Source organism: Oncorhynchus mykiss, chromosome 1 (assembly GCF_013265735.2).
Source record: "Oncorhynchus mykiss isolate Arlee chromosome 1, USDA_OmykA_1.1, whole genome shotgun sequence".
Taxonomy (NCBI): Eukaryota; Metazoa; Chordata; class Actinopteri; order Salmoniformes; family Salmonidae; genus Oncorhynchus; species Oncorhynchus mykiss.
Genome location: NC_048565.1, coordinates 36359948 through 36384363, shown reverse-complemented (window position 1 = coordinate 36384363; position 24416 = coordinate 36359948). Strand labels below are relative to the sequence as shown.

The following is a 24416-nucleotide window of genomic DNA, read 5'->3' as shown; positions in this document are numbered from 1 at the left end:
TCTTTCTCTCCTCTCACGCTCTCCCTCTCTCTCGCAGAAGTGTGTGTGTGTGTGTGTGGGGAGCAGTGAGGATGACGGAGTACAAGTTGGTGGTGGTGGGGGCAGGAGGTGTGGGGAAGAGTGCACTCACCATCCAGCTTATCCAGAACCACTTTGTGGATGAATACGACCCCACCATAGAGGTATGTGTCCAGAGCTTCTGTCCACATCTGCAGCTGATCACTGTGGGTGATGTCATGCGGATGTGGCCCCTCCCCTGGTCTACAGTGAACGGATAGAGTAACCTAGTGTGAGTCCACTGGCTCGTTGGAGAGACCACTGTTCACTATGGCTGTGACGATACCAGTATCGCAGTATTTAAAAAAAATTTTTTTTTAAATTAAAACACAAAGCAGACTACTCTTTGGTATTTTTAAAACCTGCTGTATGTAAAATAGTGTGTGATAGCTTGGAAAATAAATAAACGTGACTCTGGATGACAACATGTTGTTTCCAACATTAGGGATGTTTTCCTAAAACCACTTTGTGTTTTGTTTCCTTGCCATGACACTAACAGGTATTGCATTACTGGTATTGTCCCATCCCTGCTGTTCACTACAAAAAAAACTCATGAACAAATATGCCACTCACTATCAATTCAATTCTCCAATAGTTTTTATTTTGTTTTACACTACACCGCTACTCCTAATGTCATTCCCCTCCGTTCACTATAAGAGAGGGAGAGAGAGAGTCTGTCTGATTTCTCCACTACCCTCTCTCTCTCCCCCTTTCTCTCTCTCTCGTTCTCACCACGCCTGCCTCTGGCCAGACAATGTCTTTTTTGTGTGTGTGCATTCCTGTCCCCTATGCACTAGCACACAAAGGCCCTGCACCACATGTTTGTGTCTGTGTGTTGGGACGCTAAGCATCTGCCCTGCTACTCTGCCCTTTTGATACCACTACCTCTTCCCTGGCCAGTCACACAGCATAGGGGTTTAGTGTATATATCAACCAGTACACGTGTGTGTGTGTGAGAAAAACTAGGTCCCAGGCTCATGCTTCAGGCATATTCGAAATACGTGTGTAAATTGTTAGTTATTATATTGAACACGCATATTTTCTAGTATGTTCATTTAGTCAATAATGGAATTTATTTGCAAAGAATTTGCAAAACCCAATCAGATTTCGACAGAAATAGGGCTGAGACGCAAAGAAAATTTAAGGAGAGGGGGTACAAAAATGGTCAGATTAATACCGCAATTGAGAAAATTCAAACAAATCGAGACATGATCTCTTTCAATGACGGTCTCGCAAAAATAAGTATTCTTGCATTCTAACTACCCACTATTCAAAGTGCTTTGAACAAATTAAAGGAATCGTTCAAACATTCTAAGATCTGATGACAGTATCGGTATTCTCGCGGGGCTCAGAGATCAATTAGGTGCAGGAACTCAACTTACCAAGTTGCGGCCCACTTTTTTTTTTTTTTAGAAGTGAACCACTCGATTTTGTCCCTACGTTATAGCGGGATCGAACATGTCACCCTCCCTAGGAGAGGGTGTGATCTCAACAATTTATTGTTAAAACGAGAGGCTGCCTGGATCTTTAATTTAAAGACCCTTGCTCCTCTCGGTCTCAACGTAGACTTGAAGTGTGATCTGAAGCCCATGTTGTGATTATTGGAATTTTGCTATTGTTATTGTTTGTGTTTCCTATGTAGCCAAATTGTATCTATGATCGTATGGTATCCATTCATGTGTTTTTTTATGTTATTTTTATATCTGAGAATTAACCAATGATATCAGTCCACAACCGGCCATGATTACAGATACCTGTGTGTGTGTCCTGTGACACTATATAAACGTGTGACCTGCAGTGTTTGTCTTTATACCATGATGAAAACAGGTTGTGTGTCAACGTTGGTTATTAAATTATTGCATCTGAGCTCCTAGAGTGTGCGGCTCTCCAGATTACAGCCATCTGAAACCTAACAAGGTGGCAGGTAGCCTAGCAGTTAATAAGAGCGTTGGGCCAGTAACCAAACGGTCGCTGGTTCAAATCACCGAGCCAACTAGATAAAACATCTGTCTGTGCCCTTGAGCAAGGCACTTAACCCTAATTGCTCCTGTGCACACTTGGTTAAAGAATACGTAGGCAGCCTGTCTGTAGCAGTGTAACTGGAGGATGTCCCTCCCCTTGTTTTAGGACTCATACAGGAAGCAGGTGGTGATTGACGGGGAGACGTGTCTGCTGGACATCCTGGACACTGCAGGTCAGGAGGAGTACAGCGCCATGAGGGACCAGTACATGAGGACAGGGGAGGGCTTCCTCTGTGTCTTCGCCATCAACAACACCAAGTCCTTCGAGGACATCCACCAGTACAGGTGTGTGTGTGTGTGTCAGGACAAAGGGTTATACAAAGCTATAAAAAAAGCTTAGCCTGTGACTAAGGGGATTACAGCACGCTGTCAATTAAATCGATCCTGACTCAATTGGACCAGAGAGATCAGTGTTAATTTCCTCAACAACCTTTTTCCTGACTAAAACTATGACGATAGCGAGATGAGATGCCCTTGAAAAATGCGAACTATGACAATTTTAATTGACAAATGTGACAATTCCACTTGAGACTCGATTTCACATGAAGCTCCTTTTCATGTTTTTTTTCCAATCTTAAGTGTTGCAGCAAATGCAAGTTGCGGTAGCTTTTTTCATCATTCATGCTATTTTTTTATATTAGGAGTACAGTAATACCAGGTCCTCCCCTAATACTATCACTGCACCAACCACTGGTTGCATCATAGCCTGGTACGGGAATTGCTCCGTCCACGACCATCCAGCAGGTGATGAAGACGGGTCAGTACATCACTGGGACTGGGCTCCCACCCATCCAGGACATCTACTTGAAACGGTGCCCGAGGAAGGCGTGCAGCATTATCAAGGACCCCACATACCCCCCAGCCACGAGCTGTTATCTTATCAAGGACCCCACATACCCCCCAGCCACGAGCTGTTATCTTATCAAGGACCCCACATACCCCCCAGCCACGAGTTGTTATCTTATCAAGGACCCCACATACCCCCCAGCCACGAGCTGTTATCTTACCAAGGACCCCACATACCCCCCAGCCACGAGCTGTTATCTTACCGTGGGGCAGACGATATCAGAGCATGAGGTCTGATACCAACAGGCTCAGACATTTTCTATCTACAAGCCAACAGACTGCTGAACAATTCAACTGGACTGACCACCTTTTGGGTAGCCTTCCACAAGCTTCCCACAATAAATTGGGTGGATTTTGGCCAATTCCTCATGAACAGAGCTGGTAAAACGTATTCAGGTTTGTAGGCCTCCTTGCTCACACATGCTTTTTCAGTTCTGCCCACATATCTTCTGTAGGGTTGAGGTCAAGGCTTTGTGATGGCCACTCCAATACCTTGACTCTTTGGTCCTTAAGCCATTTTGCCACAACTTTGGAAGTATGCTTGGGGTCATTGACCATTTGGAAGACCTATTTGCGACCAAGCTTTAACTTCCTGACTGATGTCTTGAGATGTTGCTTCAATATATCCACATAATTTTCCTGCCTCATGTTGCCATCTATTTTGTGAAGTGCACCAGTCCCTACTGCAGCAAAGCACCCCCACAACATGATGCTGCCACCCCCGTAATTCATGGTTGGGATTGTGTTCTTCGGCTTGCAAGCCTCCCCCTTTTCCCTCCAAACATAACAATGGTCATTATGGCCAAACGGTTCTATTTTTGTTTCATCAGACCAGAGGACATTTCTCCAAAAATGACGATCTTTGTCCCCATGTGCAGTTGCAAACCGTAGTCTGGCTTTTTTTTATGGCGGTTTTGGAACAGTGGCTTCTTGCTGAGTGGCCTTTCAGGTTATGTCAATATAGGACTCGTTTTACTGTGGATATAGATACGTTTGTACCTGTTTCCTCCAGCATCTTCACAAGGTCCTTTGCTGTTTTTCTGGGGATTGATTTGCACTTTTTTGCACAAAAAACGCGTCTCCTTCCTGAGCGGTATGACGGCTGCGTGGTCCTATGGTGTTTATACTTGCGTACTATTGTTTGTACAGATGAACGTGGTACCTTAGATCGATCCTGACTCACGCGGCAGCGTAGCCTAGTGGTTAGAGCGTTGGACTAAGAACCGGAAGGTTGCAAGTTCAATCCCCCAAGCTGACAAGGTACAAATCTGTCATTCTGCCCCTGAACTGGCAGTTAACCAACTGTTCCTAGGCCGTCATTGAAAATAAGAATTTGTTCTTAACTGACTTGCCTAGTTAAATAAAGGTAAAATAAAATAAAAACCTTCAGGCATTTGGAAATTGCTCCCAAGGATGAACCAGACTTGTGGAGGTCTACAATTTTTTTCTGAGGACTTGGCAGATTTCTTTTGATTTTCCCATGATGTCAAGCGAAGAGGCACTGAGTTTGAAGGTAGGCCTTGAAATACATCCACATCCAATAGGCTAATTGACATCATTTGAGTCAATCAGAAGTTTCTAAAGCCATGACATAATTTTCTGGAATTTTCCAAGCTGTTTAAATGCACAGTCAACTTAGTGTATGTGAACTTCTGATCCACTGGAATTATAAGTGAAATAATCTCTGTAAACAATTGTTGGAAATATTACTTGTGTCATGCATAAAGTAGATGTCCTAACCGACTTGCCAAAACAATAGTTTGTTAACCTTTCTAGCGCAGGCGTTCCGCTAGCGGAACCCCTCAACAACATTTCACTGAAAAGGCAGCGCACGACATTCAAAAATATTTTTTTTAAATATGTAACTTTCACACATTAACAAGTCCAATACAGCAAATGAAAGATAATTCTTGTTAATCTACCCATCGTGTCCGATTTCAAAAAGGCTTTACAGCGAAAGCACAACATATGATTATGTTAGGTCAGAGCCAAGTCACAAAAACACACAGCCATTTTTCCAGCCAAAGATAGGAGTCACAAAAAGCAGAAATATAGATAAAATGAATCACTAACCTTTGATCTTCATCAGATGACACTCCTAGGACATCATGTTACACAATACATGTATGTTTTCTTCGATAATGTGCATATTCATATCCAAAAATCTCAGTTTACATTGGTGCTTTACGTGCAATAATGTTTTGATTCCAAAACATCTGGTGATTTTGCAGATAGCCACATCAAATCCCAGAAATACTCATAATAAACATTGATACAAGTGTTATTCACACAATTAAAGATAGACTTCTCCTTGATGCAACCGCTGTGTCAGATTTCCAAAAAACAATCTGAGTACGGCGCTCAGAGCCCAATCCAGCCCAAAATATCTGCCATGTTGGAGTCAACAGAAGTTAGAAATAACATTATAAATATTCACTTACCTTTGATGATCTTCATCAGAATGCACTCCCAGGAATCCCAGTTCAACAATAAATGACTGATTTGTTCCATAAAGTCCATCATTTGTCCAATTAGCCACTTGTTGTTAGCGTGTTCAGCCCAGTAATCCATCTTCATGAGGCACGAGCACTACGTCCAGACAAAAGTCAAAGTTCAGTTACAGGTTGTAGAAACATGTCAAACGATGTATGGAATCAATCTTCAGGATGTTTTTAACATAAAACTTCAATAATGCTCCAACCGGAGAATTCCAATGTCTGTAGAAAAGCACTGGAGCAAGAGCTAACTCTGTCGGGACCGCACGTCACGAGCCCGAGACACTCTGCCAGACACCTGACTCATTCTGCTCCCATTCCCCCCTCCTTTATAGCAGAAGCCTGAAACAAGTTTCTAAAGACGGTTGACATCTAGTGGAAGCCTTAGGATGTGCAACTTGACCCCATAGACACTGTATTCGGTAGGCCAAGCTTTGAAAAACTACAAACCTCAGATTTCCCACTTCCTGGTTGGATTGTTCTCAGGTTTTCGCCTGCCATATGAGTTTCAGGGTGGAATATTCTAATCATTCATATGAACATATAAATCTCATTAACAATCCACCCTTAATGACTAAATAATACACACTGAAACCTCATATACAATCTGGAAACTTAAAGGGTATCTAAGATTAATTCAAACCAATACATGTATGTACATTCGATATTCATCGGTTGAATAATGTTGAAGTCGGTGATCTAGAAAGAAACCCCAGTTCCCAACTTACAATTTAGTGTTGGATGACCATTCAAAACTTCGTTTCCTAGTCGGAGCTTGTTTCTTCCCAAGTTCTCAGTTGTCTTGAACTCATTTCAGTCAGATTTCTCAGTTCCAAATTTTCCAGTTGTTTTGAGTGCGGGAGAAATCATGCTGGATTGACAGTTGTTTTTATAATTTTAAGCTTGGAAAAGAGACCCTCAAACTCAGAATTGGGACCACACACCCACTCCACTGAATAGCAGGCTAGTGATTGCTTTGCAATGCTTGCAGTTAGCTACTGATGACTTCCAAACAATTCATTGTCGAATTTGCGATTTACAACTTGTTGTGTAATGTTTATGGCGATGAGCACCGGGAACGTTTTATCTAGAATTTCTCTTTGTTATTTCACTTCATATGACAAGGATTTAAAAGGATTTGCCAGTAGACTGTCGACTTGATTCATGACGATGACCACTAGCTAAGATTTTGAAAGTATGATGTTGACATAAGTCCAATCAAAGCTACTGTTCAAATAAAATGATTTGACGTCATTTTATCTGCGGCCAGTGACCTCGAACCTTCTCCGATGGGAACTTCTAATGTAACTCTATGGCAGCACCCATGGCGCTTGAATTTGAACGCTACCCTTAGATTTGGCAGTGACGTAGTGTCCCCATGAGTGACAGAACACTGAGCCACTCACGGCACAACTAGAGAACATTACCAACCCCCTACGCTCCGTATTTTCCGCTGGATGCCCCACCACCACAGAAAGCACTGAGAGGCTGAAACACCTGCATTTTAGAGCTGCCTTACAAACATGTTTTATTTTTTGCTTTCTTGTGTATGTGGCTTTAACTTTTTTTTTTACACACATTATTTGTAATCTGATATGTGACATGTATTAACGCCAAAATAACATGCAAAACAGGCAACCCAAAACCCCACCTGCCCTGAATGACGGGTCGCCGCTGCTAACAGCACATTTGTCTCCCCCTGTTTTACTCCTGACAACCTGGTGTGCCAGGTGCCAAAGCTGTCAGTTAACACCACATCACTGTCTAAAGATGGACGGACACTCAATGCTGTAATAATACTCCCCATCCCAGATCCCAGGCCAGAATGGAGGATGACTACGGAGTTACACTGGTCAAGTTATTTAAAGATGTATTGTTCATGTGATAGACAGAGGGAGGGTGCAGTTCGTTCAGTGTCTCTGTGTTAACTCCAGCTCTAATGCCAGGCTGCCAGCTATGGGATTGGTAAAGCGTGCCTGTTGCCCACCATTTGGCCTGCACTATATAGGGAATCGACAAGGCCAAAGCGCTATGCAGTCACTGATCTACAAATCACACCAAACGGACCATAGATCGGTGTTGGTGGGTTTGCATTGGCTATTGTGTGTACTGCTAGGTGATGAAGGTAAATCAAGGGGTAATTATATAGATCTGACCCATTACCCTCGGTCTCCTCACACGGTCACACAATCATCTGACTGGCTGTTTTAGTGGTGAGCTCATGTTCCCTGCCTTTCCCGTCCATCTCCATAGACATTGAGCATGCGCATCCCAGGTTGTCTTTATTTTCACAGCACGACCGTGGATAAAGACAGCCTGGAATGCCACCACAACTCCTCCACCTGGTGTTAGCTGTCCTGCCTGTGACTGTGCTGAGTTACGGACACAGAGAGGTGGATAGATCTGACCCACTCCCCTCATACGCTCACACTCCCCTGGCCTGCTAGCTAGATGGCTGCTGGAGAGATGAGGTCATGCTGTTTGCTGCCCACCTGCCTGCTGTCCACCTCCCTCCAGTGCTGCACAGCAAGGCCTGCTCCTCTGGGTCATAGAGCCCCTTGTTTGTCTGACTGGTGATGTTTATGGAGGGAAGGAGAGGGAGGTAGGATCCTATACAGAAGGGTGAAATGACCCACGAACACTGAGCTCCTTCATTGGGAATTGATTATGGCAACTTTACATCATGCATTAGTTGTGGAAATACTTTGCCAGTCGCATAGTGTTTGCCTAGAGGGCGGCAGGTAGCCTAGCGATTGAGCGTTAAGCCAGTAACCGAACGGTCACTCGTTCGAATCCTAGGTAAAAAATCTATCAACGTGCCCTTGAGAAAGGCACCCTAATTCCTCCTGTAAGTCGCTCTGTATAAGAGCGTCTGCTAAATGACAAAAAAAAATGTACGTAAAATGTTTACAGTCACTGTGATGAGGTTCTCCATGGCTGCAAGTGCATACCACTCTACTACAAGGTATTGACATTACACCAGTAATTCTACTGGTAGTTCTTCTGGTATATGGTTTATGTAATGTGGAGTACTGTCCTAATTCCTGTAAACGAAGGTTAAAAGAGAAACCAATTAGTAAGGAACTGACCAGTGTCTTTCTGTCCTCCTGTAGGGAACAGATCAAGCGTGTGAAGGACTCTGACGACGTACCGATGGTGCTGGTGGGTAATAAATGTGACCTCCCGGCGTGTACCGTGGACACGCGGCAAGCCCAGGAACTGGCCCGCAGCTATGGAATTCCCTACATTGAGACCTCGGCCAAGACACGACAGGTACACTTCCACACACATTGTCTCGTTTCGACCATTGCAAATTTTCTATTGGTTGCATCCGATGTGATTGCCGTTTCCATGGTGATACCGATCCGACTTTGAAAAGCTCAAGTTTTTGAGATTTAATTTGTTTTCATTAATTTTTGTTTTCAGTGTTAAATAACAGCTCAAACAAATATAGAGAAAAGTAATGTTGTAGATGGCCATGTTTACAAGATTGGTAATGTGTAATGCCCACTTTGCAGATTGTAGTTTTGAAGGTGTATGTGTGTTTGCAGGGGGTAGAGGATGCCTTCTACACACTAGTCAGAGAGATCAGGCAACACAAGCTGAGGAAGCTCAACCCTCCTGACGAGAGCGGGCAGGACTGCATGAGCTGCCGCTGTGTGGTGTCTTGATGGAGGTCGGTCATAGACTCAGCCCATTAACAACTTTATCGCAAGCAGGGATGGGCACAAATGACAAAATACAGTTACATTACAAAATACAAGTATTATAATTTGATTCTGTATCTGATTTAAAATGCATGCATTTTAAAATACTAAAATACATTTGCAAGTAGCCGGCCCGTACAGCTACAACATTCTCAGTAACGGTTACAGAAATGTTTTACTTGCTATGACTGATATTTATTTTTATTTCACCTTTATTTAACCACGTAGGCCAGTTGAGAACAAGTTCTCATTTACAACTGCGACCTGGCCAAGATAAAAGTAAAGCAGTGCGACAAAAACAACAGAGTTACACATAAACAAACGTACAGTCAATAACAGAGAAGATCTATGTACTGTGTGTGCAAATGTAGAAGAGTAGGGAGGTAGGCAATAAATAGGCCATAGAGGCAAAAAATAATTACAATTTAGCATTAATACTGGAGTGATCGATGTGTAGATGATGGTGTGCAAGTAGTGATACTGGGGTGTGCAAGTAGTGATACTGGGGTGCAAAGGAGCAAGAGGGTAAGTAATAATATGGCGATGAGGTAGCCGGGTGTGCTATTTACAGATTGGCTGTGTACAAGTACAGTGATCTGTAAACTGCTCAGACAGCTGATGCTTAAAGTTAGAGAGGGAGATATAAGACTCCAGCTTCAGAGATTTTTGCAATTTGTTTCAGTCATTAGCATTAGAGAACTGGAAGGAAAGGCGACCAAAGGAAGTGTTTGCTTTGGGGATGACCAGTGCAATGTACCTGCTGGAGCGCGTGCTACGGGCGGATGTTGCTATGGTGACCAGTGAGCTGAGATGTGGCTGAGCTTTACCTAGCAAAGATTTATAGATGACCTGGAGCCAGTGGGTTTGGCGATGGATATGTAGTGAGGGCCAGCCAACGAGAACATACAGGTCGCAGTGGTGGGTGGTAAATGGGGTTTTGGTGAAAAAACGGATGGCACTATGATAGACTGCATCCAATTTGCTGAGTAGAGTGTTGGGGTCTATTTTGTAAATGACATCTCTGAAGTCAAGGATTGGTATGATAGTCAGTTTTACGAGGGTATGTTTAGCGGCATGAGTGAAGGAGGCTTAGTTGCGAAATAGGAAGCCGATTCTAGATTTAATTTAGGATTGGAGATGTGAGTCTGGAAGGAGAGTTTACAGTCTAACCAGACACCTAGGTATTTGTAGCTGTCCACATATTCTAGGTCAGTTGTTATTGTTTATCACTGTGGTTAAGAATTTCTGGTAAATAACCTAAATGTGTATGTGAAAATGAACATACCAAAATTAACTGCAAAGCACACTGTATTATTATTTGGCCTTGTTTTGGGGCGGAGCTCATTAGAATAATACTCAGCATGCTTTTCAGTTGTTTGTTTTTACATTTATATTTAATTAATTTAGCAGACACTTTGATCACACCATAGTGCAATCAGACTTATTATACGAATGAAGGGTGAATGGGGGCACACAAAATTGTGAACCACTGTAATAATAAAATATATGTATAAATTATAGCTCTCGAATGCATCTGGTTACAAAATCATTGTAGTGTAGTTCAGCCCAGTGTAATACAAAATACTCAAAAGTAATTTAAATACTGCCCATATCTGATCTCAAGAATAATCAACAACAGTTTATCTGGCACAGCCAGAAGAGGACTGGCCCCTCTCAGAGCCTGGTTCCTCTCTAGGTTTCTTTCTAGGTTCCTGCCTTTCTAGGTTTTTCACAACCATTATGCTTCTGCATTGCTTGCTCATTGGGGTTTTAGGCTGGGTGTCTCTATGGTACTTTGTGACAACTGCCAATTTGTTAAAATTACTTAAAATACATTTGATTCATTTATTCACAGCAGAGACACTGAGTCCTTACACAATGTCTTAATAATTTATCCTTCTCTCCCACAGCTCACCAATTCGCGGTGAGGAGTGGACCTATGGCGCATAGTGGCAACATGGACTTGAAGACTGACGGTGGAAGCTGAAACAACAACAAACTTTTAAACTAAAGAGGACGGTCAAAGAAAGGCAGAGCAAGCAGATGTATCACCAAGCTATCTGTGTACCATAGACGTTTGGGAGAGGAGTACCTTGCCCCTGCCAGGCTGTGCCATGCTAGTCTCGTCTAGACTAGGCTTTCTGTCCCCTCTTTTTGAGTCCATGTCTGCCAGAGCAACACCACTAATGACTATTTTTCTCCAGTGTGATCATGCCGAGCATCTCCAATGAGTTCCTGCAAAGTTATTGTTTAACAGTCTCAACACTGGTCTTAAAGGGGGGGGGGGGGGGTGGTCACCAACCCCTGGTGAGTCCCCCCAACACCTCCTCACACCTCAAAACACAGATTTTACATTTGACCCCGTGAAAAGAGTGGACAGTAGTTGCCTATATCCCCATGCCTAATTAACCTCCCCCAGCCTTCCTGTTCCACTCTAGAGGGGCTCTGCAGAAACCTTATTATTATGGATACAAGTAGGGGACAGAGCATGATACAAGACACACCACATAGGAATGATGCCTTTTTTTACGGTTAGTCCAGCCGTCGAACCTAGCTTTCTTTTCTTCTTAAACACATTGTTTTTGCTATGTGATTTTTGTTGTGATTGAAGGTGGTCATGCTCAGCGCTGTAAAGTAAGTCGGGATGTTTATTTTGTGTGATGGGAGGTTGCCATTTTAAGACCTGTCTTGGGTGGAGAAGTGAGTGATACATGAGTGATGTTTTACTTTCTGTTGCCTTCAAGGTTGGGCTGAATTGTGGTTGGAGGCTGGGGAGACTAAAGTCGATGCTTGGTCCATGCAGTGCCATTTATTTATCATGGAATGGTTATGCAGTGAAAGATTCTTGCACAGCTTTTCAAGGAAGTTGAACAAAATATGCTTTGAGCTTGATTACCGGTGGCATTAATTTCTTTCAAGTTCCTTTGCTTAAATGACTTCATGGTGTTTAGTATAGTTTGCCAGTTGTAGATAGCAGGTATCAGTCTTCCCTGTGTTTTTATTAAGGCTCAGGAAATAGGAATTACTCACCTTTTGATCCTGGAACATAAGATAGAATGACAGAATTTCAATTTCACAGATTGTAATGCACAAGACCTGCCTTAAATTACTGCTATATGCGGGATAAAACTGGTTGCTTGGCCACAGTAACCTTCTCTCTCATTCTCACACTATTACCGCCTCAGAAAGATATTTGGTTCCCCGAGAAGATCATTTGATTTAAGATAGTCATGTCTGAGCCAACTTCTATTGAAAGAAAAGTCAGCGGAAAACATTCTTCATTTCAGGGGTTCTCGTAATATTTCTCAATATTGAAAGGCGTAGGTAGGACTACTAGCTTTTGTGCTCTCTACAACACTAACATCAGCATAGGGCTGACAATACAAATGAACACTGCTTGGTCCTGTTTAACTTGCCTTATTTGTTAGCTAGTACTTCATGCCTTGTACATGTTAGAGCAGTAAGTTTGTCAGATGCAAGTGTTTCTGTGGTGGTCTGTGTCTTCTTTCCTCTGTGGATAACTGTTGTTGTGAATGACTTCTGGCGATTGGAGAATGTTTTCCTCATGTCTGGAGGGAAAGAAGGAGCACAAACAAACTCTGAAACACTCCAACCAGATGTGGTTTTGTACTGCATGCCCTGTCTGAATAGTTAGATTGTTTGTGTTTTAGTCCAAACTAAGTATGTTAAATGACTCCAATCTTAATTCATTAAGTGTTCTGGGGTTTTTTTACTGTAAAAGGGCCACTTTATTTCGATTTCCTCTTGTTTTTGAAGGTACTTATCCCCACAGTTCAGCCACAGTGACCCAGTAGAACATTGTGATGCCTCATTAGACTTCTGTCAAAGCCAAGTCAACACCCCTTGACCTCTTGTATAGAAGACAGACCTAAATGTTGGAAAATAATCATTTTATTTTGTTTCTAGAAATGCTTAATTTCACTCTGACATTTTGCTGCTATCATACATGTGAGTGGTGTTCCTTAGTATACGTACAGTACGTGCTCTTGTATGTGGTTTTCCAGGAGCTCCCCCCCTCCAACAAACACTGCTGAGTTACCCCCTATCTTGCTTGAACACAATAACACCTGTTGGCATATAAGGGCTTTTTAACCTGCACCCTCTACCATGAGAGGGCCCTGCAGTCAGGCAAGACTCCCCCAGATCCTGTCACCTTTCCTGGTTTGCTACCCTTCATATGACCCCTTGGATCCAGGGAATGGACAAACTGTCATGGAGGTGGGCTGTGGTCGAAGGATGAAGATACTGCGCACAGGCTTGGTACCGTAACCTCAGACGACAGCCACTACACTTATTCTGGCTCTGTCTGGATATAACCTCTCCACTGCATTGTGTGGACCACATATTATATTCTGGAGCTCTGAGGGATTCCAAGACGGGGATGATGTTGACCTTTGTATAGGTTGATTCTCCCCCCCAAAAATGTGTGTGTGGGGGGGGGGGGGGGGGGTCAAACTGATCAAACTGTGAAAAAAGATGCATTTTTAACAGAAAATATTGTTCTATTAATATATGGCACTCCATAACCGTATAAAGTAAATCTGTTCTGTACTTTGAAAAAGAAATAACCAATCTTAAATCTTTGTCCACATAGTGATCTACTGGGTAACGTTAAACAAATCAGACATGCTATGTAACTTGTGTATCAGGTGGACCTCTGGTGATAGAAGACATGTACTGTACAGTTGTCTGAACTATAGTTACCAGTAAGTAATATGCCAGTTAATTATTTTCTACCATTTCCCTTCCCTTGTCTGTCTGTACCATATTGTACACTGACTGACAGGCAGTGATGGACACACATCTAAAGGTAAATTCTTACAAACTGGACATCAGTTGTCGTCAAGAGGAATACAAGACCAGCAGGCCACTGGTAATCATGTCTGAAAGGAGGGGAGAGTTTTGGGGACAAAAACATGGACATTGGGGGGGTTTGCCCAAGTACTGAAATCGCAGAAAGGGCTTGCTTCTCCCTGTAAAACTGTAGTTTGAACAAGCGAGAGAGGACGTGGGTTTGGAAGTTTGATTGTGAAAATATCAACTGTTTGAACTATTTAAGATGTATTTACTCTAATAAAATAGCAAATGTACAGCAGGGCAGGAATAAAGATGTCAAGATAAACTCACTCACCTGACTGACCGTAGTTATTTTAGCTACCATCTCTCATCTCCCCCTCAGCCCTTCCCTCTCTCCAGGATAAAATATTCATGTAAATACTATGAACACCACATTTGTTTTTAGTGCAAAAACAAGGAACTATTTATCCACGTGATTTAAGTGTGCAAATCACAGTAACAAACTGAATTGATAGCACAGGTTACAGAGTTAAGAATAAGTAAAATGCAATACACTGTCACAAAATCTCTCCTAATCTGGATAAAGGTGATGTAATTTATCCCCGGTGACCCAAATTCTAGTCTAGCCTACACCCTTTCCAGTGAGTGAAATTGTGGCTTTTATTTCTCCACAAGAGGGCACAAAAGCTCTTTCAGATGGAATGTGATGATCATAATTGTGTTTTTCAGTTAAAATAATAACCAAGGCTGTGTTTACACTGCTACCCTAAGGACCCAAATCAGATTTTTTTCCCCCTCTGGTTGTCCACACAAAATTTTACATGTGACCCATATTTAAATTTATATTTTAGTCTGTCACAGGGCGTGTTCCAGGCATTGCTGACTCCTGACAGATCTTACAACGCCTGGATAGGTATTTTATGTATTAGCTAACTATATAGGGCTCCGGAGTTGCACAGCGGTCTAATGCACTGCACCTCAGTGCTAGAGGTGTCACTACAGACCCTGGTTTGAAACCAGGCTGTATCACAACCGGCTGTGATTGGGAGTCCCATAAGACGGCGCACAATTGGCCCAGCGTTGTCCGGGTTAGGGTTTGGCCGGGGTAGGCCGTCATTGTAAATAAGAATTTGTTCTTAACTGACTTGCCTATTAAATAAAGGATAAATAAATATGTGCTAGAAATCTGTCAGTCGATGACACAGTCGATGAGCAGGGGAACATGACCACACTGATGCAGCCTCTGAGTCCTTAGGAAACTATGCAGTATTTTATGTATTATTTCTTACATTGTTACCCCCAGGAAATCTTGTCTCATTACTTACAGCCGGGAAGAGTTATTGGATATAAGAGCAAAGTCAACTTACCAACATTACGACCAGGAATACGACTTTCCAGAAGTGGATCCTCTGTTGGACCACCACCCAGGACAATGGATCTTATCCCAGAAGCCGACCCAAAACAACGGCGCCACAGAAGGGGCAGACGGAGCGGCCTCCTGGTCAGGCTCCGTAGACGTGCACATCTCCCACCGCTCCCGAGTATACTACTCGCCAATATCCAGTCTTGACAACAAGGTAGATGAAATTCGAGAAAGGGTTGCCTTTCAGAGAGACATCAGAGATTGTAATGTTCTCTGTTTCATGGAAACATGGCTTTCTCGGGATATGTTGTCTGAATCGGTTCAGCCATCAGGCTTCTCCATGCATCACGTCAACAGAGATAAACACCTCTCTGGGAAGAGGAAGGGTGGGGTGTATGCTTCATGATTAATGACTCAAGGTGTAATCATAACAGCATACAGGAACTCAAGTCCTTCTGCTCACCCGACTTAGAATGCCTTACAAACAAATGCCTGTCTTATTACCTCCCAGGAGAATTCTCGTCAGTTATCGCTACAGCTGTGTACATTCCCCCTCACGCAGACACCACGACGGCCCTCAACAAATTTCTATGTAAACTGGAAACCATATATCCTGAGGCTGCATTTATTGAATTTATTGAATTTTAACAAAGCAAATATGAGAATAAGGCTACCAAAATTCTATCAGCTTATTGATTGCAGTACTTGTGTTGGTAATACACTCAATCACTGCAACTAACTTCCGCGATGCATACAAAGCCCTCCCCCAACCTCCCTTCGGCAAATCCAACCACGACACCATCTTGCTCCTACCGTCTTATAGGCAGAAACTTAAACAGGATGTACCAGTGACTAGAACCATTCAACGCTGGTCTGACCAATCGGAATCCACGCTTTTGATCACGTGGACTGGGATATGATCCGGTCGGATATGTTCCGGTCACACAAAACTAAAAGCTTGAACTACCGCATTTAACCATGGAAAGAGGTCTGGGAATGTGGCTGAATATAAACAGTGTAGTTATTCCCTCCGCAAGGCAATCAAACAAGTGAAATCCCGGTACAGGGACAAAGTGGAGTCAATTCAATGGCTTAGACATGAGACGTTTATGGTAGGATCCACAGGAAATCACGGACTACAAAAAGAAAACCAGGCACGTCACGCACACCAACGTCACACTTCCAGACAAACTAAACACCTTCTTTGCCCGCTTTGAGGATAATACAGTGCCACCGTCACGGCCCACTAACAAGAACTGCGCCCCTCCCTCTCCTCCTCCGTGGCCGACGTGAGTAAAACATTTAAACGCCTTCTGCGTCCTCAGAGAATGCGCAGACCAGCTGGCTGGTGTGTTTACGAACATATTCAATCCCTCCCTATCTCATTCTGCTGTCCTCACATGCTTCAAGATGGCCGCCATTGTTCCTGTACTAAAGAAGACAAAGATAACTGTACTAAATGACTATCGCACCATAGCACTCACTTCTGTCATCATGAATTGCTTTGAGAGACTAGTCAAGAATCATATCACCTCCACCTTACCGGCCACCCTAGATCCACTTCAGTTTGCATACCTCCCAACAGGTCCACAGACGATGCAATAACCATCACACTGCACACTGCCCTATCCCATCTGGACAAGAGGATTACCTATGTAAGAATGCTGTTCATTGACTACAGCTCAGCATTCAACACCATAGTACCCTCCAAGCTCATCATCAAGCTGGAGGCCCTGGGTCTCAACCCTTCCCTGTGCAATTGGGTCCTGGACTTTCTGACGGGCTGCCCCCAGGTGGTGAAGGAATGAAACAACATCTCCACTTCGTTGACCCTCAACATGGGGGCCCAACAAGGGTGTGTGCTCAGTAGTGTGCGTGATCACCAACAATGACAAGACAGCCTACAGAGAGGAGGTGAGTGCACTCGGAGTGTGGTGTCAGGAAAACAACCTCTCACTCAACATCAACAAAACGAAGGAGATGATGGTGGACTTCAGGAAACAGCAGAGGGAGCACCCCCCTATCAAAGGGACAGCAGTGGAGAAGGTGGAATGTTTTAAGTTCCTCGGCATACACATCACAGACAAACTGAAATGGTCCATCCACAGACGGTGTGGTGAAGAAGGCGCAACAGCCCCTCTTCAACCTCAGGAGGCTGTAGAAATGTTGCTTGTCACCCAAAACCCTGAAACTTTTACAGATGCATAATCGAGAGCATTCTGTTGGACTGTATCACAGCCTGGTATGGCTACTGCAAGGCTCTCAACTGCCCTCGGAAGCCCTCTGAAGTTTACATACACTTCGGTTGGAGTCATTATAACTAGTTTTTCAACCACTCCACAAATTTCTTGTTAACTATAGTTTTGGCAAGTCGGTTAAGAATCTACTATGTGTAATGTTTCCAGCAATTGTTCACAGACATGTTATTTAAATTATACTTCACTGTATCACAATTTCAGTGGGTCAGAAGTTTACATACACAAAGTTGACAGTGCCTTTAAACAGCTTGGAAAAATTGAGAAAATGATGTCATGGCTTTAGAAGCTTCTGATAGGCAAATCAATCCCAGAACATCAGCAAAGGACCTTGTGAAGATGCTGGAGGAAACGGGTACAAAAGTATCTATATCCACAGTAAAACAAGTCCTATATCGACATAACCGGAAAGGCCGCTCAGCAAGGAAGATGCCACTGCTCCAAATCCCCATAAAGAAGCCAGACTACGGTTTTCAACTGTACATGGGGACAAAGATTGTACTTTTTAGAGAAATGTCCTCTGGAATGATGAAACAAAAATAGAACCTTTTACCATAATGACCATTGTTAGGTTTGGAGGAAAAAGGGGGACGCTTGCAAGCCGAAGAACACCATCCCAACCGTGAAGTACGGGGGTGGCAGCATCATGTTGTGGTAGTGCTTTGCTACAGGAGGGACTGGTGCATTTCACAAAATAGATGGCATCATGAGGCAGAACAACTATGTGGATATATTGAAGCAACATCTCAAGACATCAGTCAGGAAGTTAAAGCTTGGTCGCAAATGGGTCTTCCAAATGGACAATGACCCCAAGCATACTTCCAAAGTTGTGGCAAAATGGCTTAAGGACCAAAGAGTCAAGGTATTGGAGTGGCCATCACAAAACCCTGACCTCAATCCTACAGAAGATATGTGGGCAGAACTGAAAAAGCGTGTGCAAGCAAGGAGGCCTACAAACCTGACTCAGTTACACCAGCTGTGTCAGGAGGAATGGACCAAAATTCACCCAACTTATTGTTGGAAGCTTGTGGAAAGCTACCCGAAACGTTTTACCCAAGTTAAACAATTTAAAGGCAATACTATCAAATACTAATTGAGTGTGTGTCAACTTCTGACCCACTGAGTATGTGATGAAAGAAATAAAAGCTGAAATAAATCATTCTCTCTAATATTATTCTGATATTTCACATTCTTAAAATAAAGGGGTGATCCTAACTGACCTAAGACAGGGAATTTGTACTTGGATTAAATGTCAGGAATTGTGAAAAACTGAGTTATTTGGCTAAGGTGTATGTAAACTTCCGACTTCAACTGTATATACTGTATTTTATACCATCTCACCTTGCCTATGCCGATAGGATTTAAAGTAGTACACATATGTAATGCTCGTGGAAAAGAAGGGAAAAAAAACACTTCAGAGCAAATCTATCTGATCTGAGCATCCACGTTAAGGTCAAATGGAGGATCAGGTTTGCTACCAGATTCAGATCCACATATGGAGGTGTTTATAAATCGGAAGTCAAAGATCAGGTTCCATGTGTTTTTTTCTGTTTACCCATTAGGTAAAAGAGCAGATGGGTATCGGATATGCAAATAATTGACAAAAGATTTGAATTGGGCTGCCTGTGTAAACTCAGGCAAAGTTTATTACTTATATTAGGAGCCCAGACACGAGTTGATGGCAGGAACTGAGCTGTTCGCATCTCAACTGGTCTTTATCGACAAAGCTCAGAAACAGTTTCACTTTCTCTTTCTTCCTCACACACAGAGGGCCTTTTTACCAAGACTCACAAAGAAAATGTATATTTCTATTTTGTTCAGCATAGTTTTACAAATAAAGACTTTATTAAATGTTCATTCTGACCAAAATTAAAAGACAACAAAGTAAACATAATTCCACAAGATAGTCTTGAACTCTTGACCTAAAAGTGAAATGTGCCACCATGTTTTATTGAACATTATTATAGTATATTCCAGTTTTGCAAATAACTGGTTCTCCAATTTTGAGTGAAAGGTAAGCAATTGAAGTTAACAGTGCTCCATCTCAAATACAGTGTCTTTAAGAAAATATTAATATCCCTTGACATATTCCACTTTGTTGTTACAGCCTGAATTCAAAATGGATGAAATGTTATTTTTCTCCATCTACACACATTCTTATCCATCTACACACAAAACCTCATAATGACAAAGTGAAAACATGATTTTAGAAATGTACAGTGCCTTGCGAAAGTATTCGGCCCCCTTGAACTTTGTGACCTTTTGCCACATTTCAGGCTTCAAACATAAAGATATAAAACTGTATTTTTTTTGGGAAGAATCAACAACAAGTGGGACAAAATCATGAAGTGGAACGACATTTATTGGATATTTCAAACTTTTTTAACAAATCAAAAACTGAAAAATTGGACGTGCAAAATTATTCAGCCCCTTTACTTTCAGTGCAGCAAACTCTCTCCAGAAGTTCAGTGAGGATCTCTGAATGATCCAATGTTGACCTAAATGACTAATGATGATAAATACAATCCACCTGTGTGTAATCAAGTCTCCGTATAAATGCACCTGCACTTTGATAGTCTCAGAGGTCCGTTAAAAGTGCAGAGAGCATCATGAAGAACAAGGAACACACCAGGCAGGTCCGAGATACTGTTGTGAAGAAGTTTAAAGCCGGATTTGGATACAAAAAGATTTCCCAAGCTTTAAACATCCCAAGGAGCACTGTGCAAGCGATAATATTGAAATGGAAGGAGTATCAGACCACTGCAAATCTACCAAGACCTGGCCGTCCCTCTAAACTTTCAGCTCATACAAGGAGAAGACTGATCAGAGATGCAGCCAAGAGGCCCATGATCACTCTGGATGAACTGCAGAGATCTACAGCTGAGGTGGGAGACTCTGTCCATAGGACAACAATCAGTCTTATATTGCACAAATCTGGCCTTTATGGAAGAGTGGCAAGAAGAAAGCCATTTCTTAAAGATATCCATAAAAAGTGTTGTTTAAAGTTTGCCACAAGCCACCTGGGAGACACACCAAACATGTGGAAGAAGGTGCTCTGGTCAGATGAAACCAAAATTGAACTTTTTGGCAACAATGCAAAACGTTATGTTTGGCGTAAAAGCAACACATCTCATCACCCTGAACACACCATCCCCACTGTCAAACATGGTGGTGGCAGCATCATGGTTTGGGCCTGCTTTTCTTCAGCAGGGACAGGGAAGATGGTTAAAATTGATGGGAAGATGGATGGAGCCAAATACAGGACCATTCTGGAAGAACCTGATGGAGTCTGCAAAAGACCTGAGACTGGGACGGAGATTTGTCTTCCAACAAGACAATCATCCAAAACATAAAGCAAAATCTACAATGGAATGGTTCAAAAATAAACATATCCAGGTGTTAGAATGGCCAAGTCAAAGTCCAGACCTGAATCCAATCGAGAATCTGTGGAAAGAACTGAAAACTGCTGTTCACAAATGCTCTCCATCCAACCTCACTGAGCTCGAGCTGTTTTGCAAGGAGGAATGGGAAAAAAATTCAGGTTCTCGATGTGCAAAACTGATAGAGACACCCAAAGCGACTTACAGCTGTAATCGCACCAAAAGGTGGCGCTACAAAGTATTAACTTAAGGGGGCTGAATAATTTTGCACGCCCAATTTTTCAGTTTTTTTTTTTTTTTTTTTTGTTGAAATATCCAATAAATGTCGTTCCACTTCATGATTGTGTCCCACTTGTTGTTGATTCTTCACAAAAAAATACAGTTTTATATCTTTATGTTTGAAGCCTGAAATGTGGCAAAAGGTCGCAAAGTTCAAGGGGGCCAAATACTTTCGCAAGGCACTGTATATATATTCTGCACATCTACCATTCCAGTGTTTAATTGCTATATTGTAATTACTTCGCCACCATGGCCTATTTATTGCCTACCTCCCTAATTAAAGCTATATATTTATACAGATATATATATATATATATATATATAGATAGATATGAATGTGCAAGTACAGATACCGGGGTGCAAAGGAGCAAGATAAATAAATAAATACAGTATGGGGATGAGGTGGTTGAATGGGCTATTTACAGATGAGCTATGTACAGGTGCAGTGATCTGTGAGCTGCTCTGACAGCTGGTGCTTAAAGCTAGTGAGGAATACATGAGTCTCCAGCTTCAGTGATTTTTGCAGTTTGTTCCAGTCATTGGCAGCAGAGAACTGGAAGGAAAGGCAGCCAAAGGAAGAAATGGCTTTGGGGCTGACCAGTGAGATATACCTGCTGGAGCGCGTGCTACGGGTGGGTGCTGCTATGGTGACCAGTGGGCTGAGAAAAGTTTCCTGCATTAAAGTCTCTGGCCACTAGGAGCGCCGCCTCTGGGTGAGTGGTTTCCTGTTTGTTTATTTCCTTATACAGCTGACTGAGTGCGGTCTTAGTGCCAATATCTGTTTGTGGTGGTAAATAAACAGCCACGAAAAGTATAGCTGAGAACTCTCTAGGCAAGTAGTGTGGCCTGCAATTTATCACAATATACTCTACTTCAGGCGAGAAAAATCTAGAGACTTCCTTAGATTTCGTGCACCAGCAGTTGTTTACAAATACACAGAAACAGGCTAGTGATAGGGGTTGCAACAATTTCGGCAGATAATTTTTAGAAAGAGAGGGTCCAGATTGTCTAGCCCGGCTGATTTGTATGGGTCCAGATTTTGCAGCTCTTTCAGAACATCAGCTATCTGGATTTGGGTGAAGGAGAAATGGGAGAGGCTTGAGCGAGTTGTAAGAATCTCTGAATTAACTAATGTTAGCTAAATGTAGTAATGAAGGAATTGGCAAAATATCTTTAAGTTAATAATTCTGTGAACTGTCTTGTGCAATTTTTAAATTGACACAATACCTGTTAGCAAAGGTGTCAGCTAGAGATAATGTGCATAAAGAAGCTTGCAGGGATTTGTAGTTGTGCATGATATCTACTTTAATGCTAATTAGCATTTTCGAATCGGAGAGTAAATAGGACCGAATATATTGATAAAAGTCACTGTGTCCGAGAGAGATTTACATGGTTATCAAAATGTCATGCCAGGGTAAGCCTACACAAAACACAGCCCTTATTTTAAGCGTTTCTACAATCCCCTATGGAAAAAAATATATATGGTGGAAAAACAATTGGAACCATTTCCCTGTTTGACCGCTAGGTTTTATGGGTATTGGGACTACATTGGTGCTGAAACTTGAAAGCAGCTGCAGCACAATGAATTGGAAATGGACAGCTCATGGTGCTGAAAGTAGGCAAATTCGAGTAGGCATAATTAATTTTAACTTCATCATTTTAATTAGGCTTTACTAACAACAAGAAGGCTTTGTGTTGGAGCCTATTTCTCCCTATTTAAGAAATAAGAAGTAGGCCTACCTGTTTGACAGGCGAAATTAGGCTATGGGCTGCTATATCCATAGATTTGTAGGTCAGTTCCTCCACCCACCATACACTTTAATTAGTCTACCTCCGTGTCAGTGAAAGGCTGTTAAGTTAAAACCAAGACTTGAGTTAAGGGAATGCAACAGGCCTACTTTTTATTAAAGAAAATGGCAACAAACAAAAAAAGCACAGGCATACATACACCTTGGTTGCTTAAGATTTTTAAGAAAATAAAGAGATCCGATTTTAATAAGTGAACAGCATATGGTCAGCGATGCTTTATGCTAGAATCAAGCCAACATACCCAGGAAAAACATGACTCGGATGCATATGGGAATAGCATTGTTTTGTTTCTTTGACATTCAGAGGCTGAGCTAAAACCTTATATAGCCTAGGAGACAAACAATTGACTTAGCTTGGGAAGTAATCTAATTCTGTCACTATCAATTGATTAAGCTGTTGACTTTCTGTACAATAGAATATGTTTAAACCCAGACAGCTTTTAGGGAAACACGTGTGACCTGTCATTGGGTTAGAAAAGTAGCTTACATTTTTCTGCATCATACTCTGTCTGGGGTGGAATGGTTGGTTTAACTTTTGAAAGTACCGCGCTCAGATTCCTAATGACATCTCTTATTGAATTATTTGCAAACAAGAACCGTTTTGTTGCAATCAACAAGACACACTGATTTGGCATTGGAGAAATATGACATGATGAATACATATACGTTTATATTTCTGTCCATTCTTTGCTTGTAATTTCGGTAATTTGTGTTGTATTAAAAAATATTCTGCTAATATGTGCAATTATGTAAAAATGTTAAGAAAAGGCCATGTTTTCTCGGACCTACAAATACGATCACTGATATAATGCTTTCACTATAAAGGAGATCTTGCCACCCCTACTGTTGTTCACCGTGGTCTGCGAACCCACAACCTTCTGGCCCGGAGCCCTGTGCGCTATCAACATTGTTTTACCATGTAAATCTTACAGGACAAATAACAGTTTCTAAAATGAATATCTGAGGCTCTGTTCTGTCCAAGAAGTCAGGGTAAATGATTAGTCTTGTCCTGATCTGACTTTTCTAAAACAAAAATAAGGACCTAAAGCACACAGCACCACCCTGTGGTTGTGTGGCAAATGGCAATGATTGAATCTGAATGTAGATAGACCATTATTTGGCTGAGGCACTGTGTGCATGTTCTCTTTTTTTCTAGGATCCTTGAGGAAAAAATCTTATTGAACTTTAAAACAATGAAGATGGATAATTCCACTGTGGACAGCAGTCAGCAGGCTCAACTACATCGCAACCCACTGTCGTTTCTACTGGGAATCCCACAAGGGCCACGCATGTGACAAATTTGATTTGAAAGTTATCGCACCTCATTCAGTTTTCACTTCTGACACAAATGAACTAGGCTGGTGTATAGAAGGTTACTGGCCATCTC

General features: G+C 42.2%; 1 protein-coding gene across 2 annotated transcripts in view; it reads left to right on the top strand.

Annotated features, from left to right (window-relative positions):
• The window catches only part of LOC110522187 (GTPase HRas), a 38974-nt gene extending 24701 nt beyond the window's left edge, over positions 1 to 14273 (top strand). For both annotated transcript variants that reach the window (XM_036976888.1, XM_036976896.1), the window contains exons 2-6: positions 38 to 182; positions 2185 to 2363; positions 8533 to 8692; positions 8971 to 9095; positions 11037 to 14273. In XM_036976888.1, the coding sequence (XP_036832783.1) occupies positions 72 to 182; positions 2185 to 2363; positions 8533 to 8692; positions 8971 to 9090 (570 nt within the window). In that variant the 5' untranslated portion in view covers positions 38 to 71 and the 3' untranslated portion in view covers positions 9091 to 9095; positions 11037 to 14273. The remainder of the gene's footprint in view (positions 1 to 37; positions 183 to 2184; positions 2364 to 8532; positions 8693 to 8970; positions 9096 to 11036) is intronic.
• The last annotated feature ends 10143 nt before the right edge of the window (positions 14274 to 24416 follow it).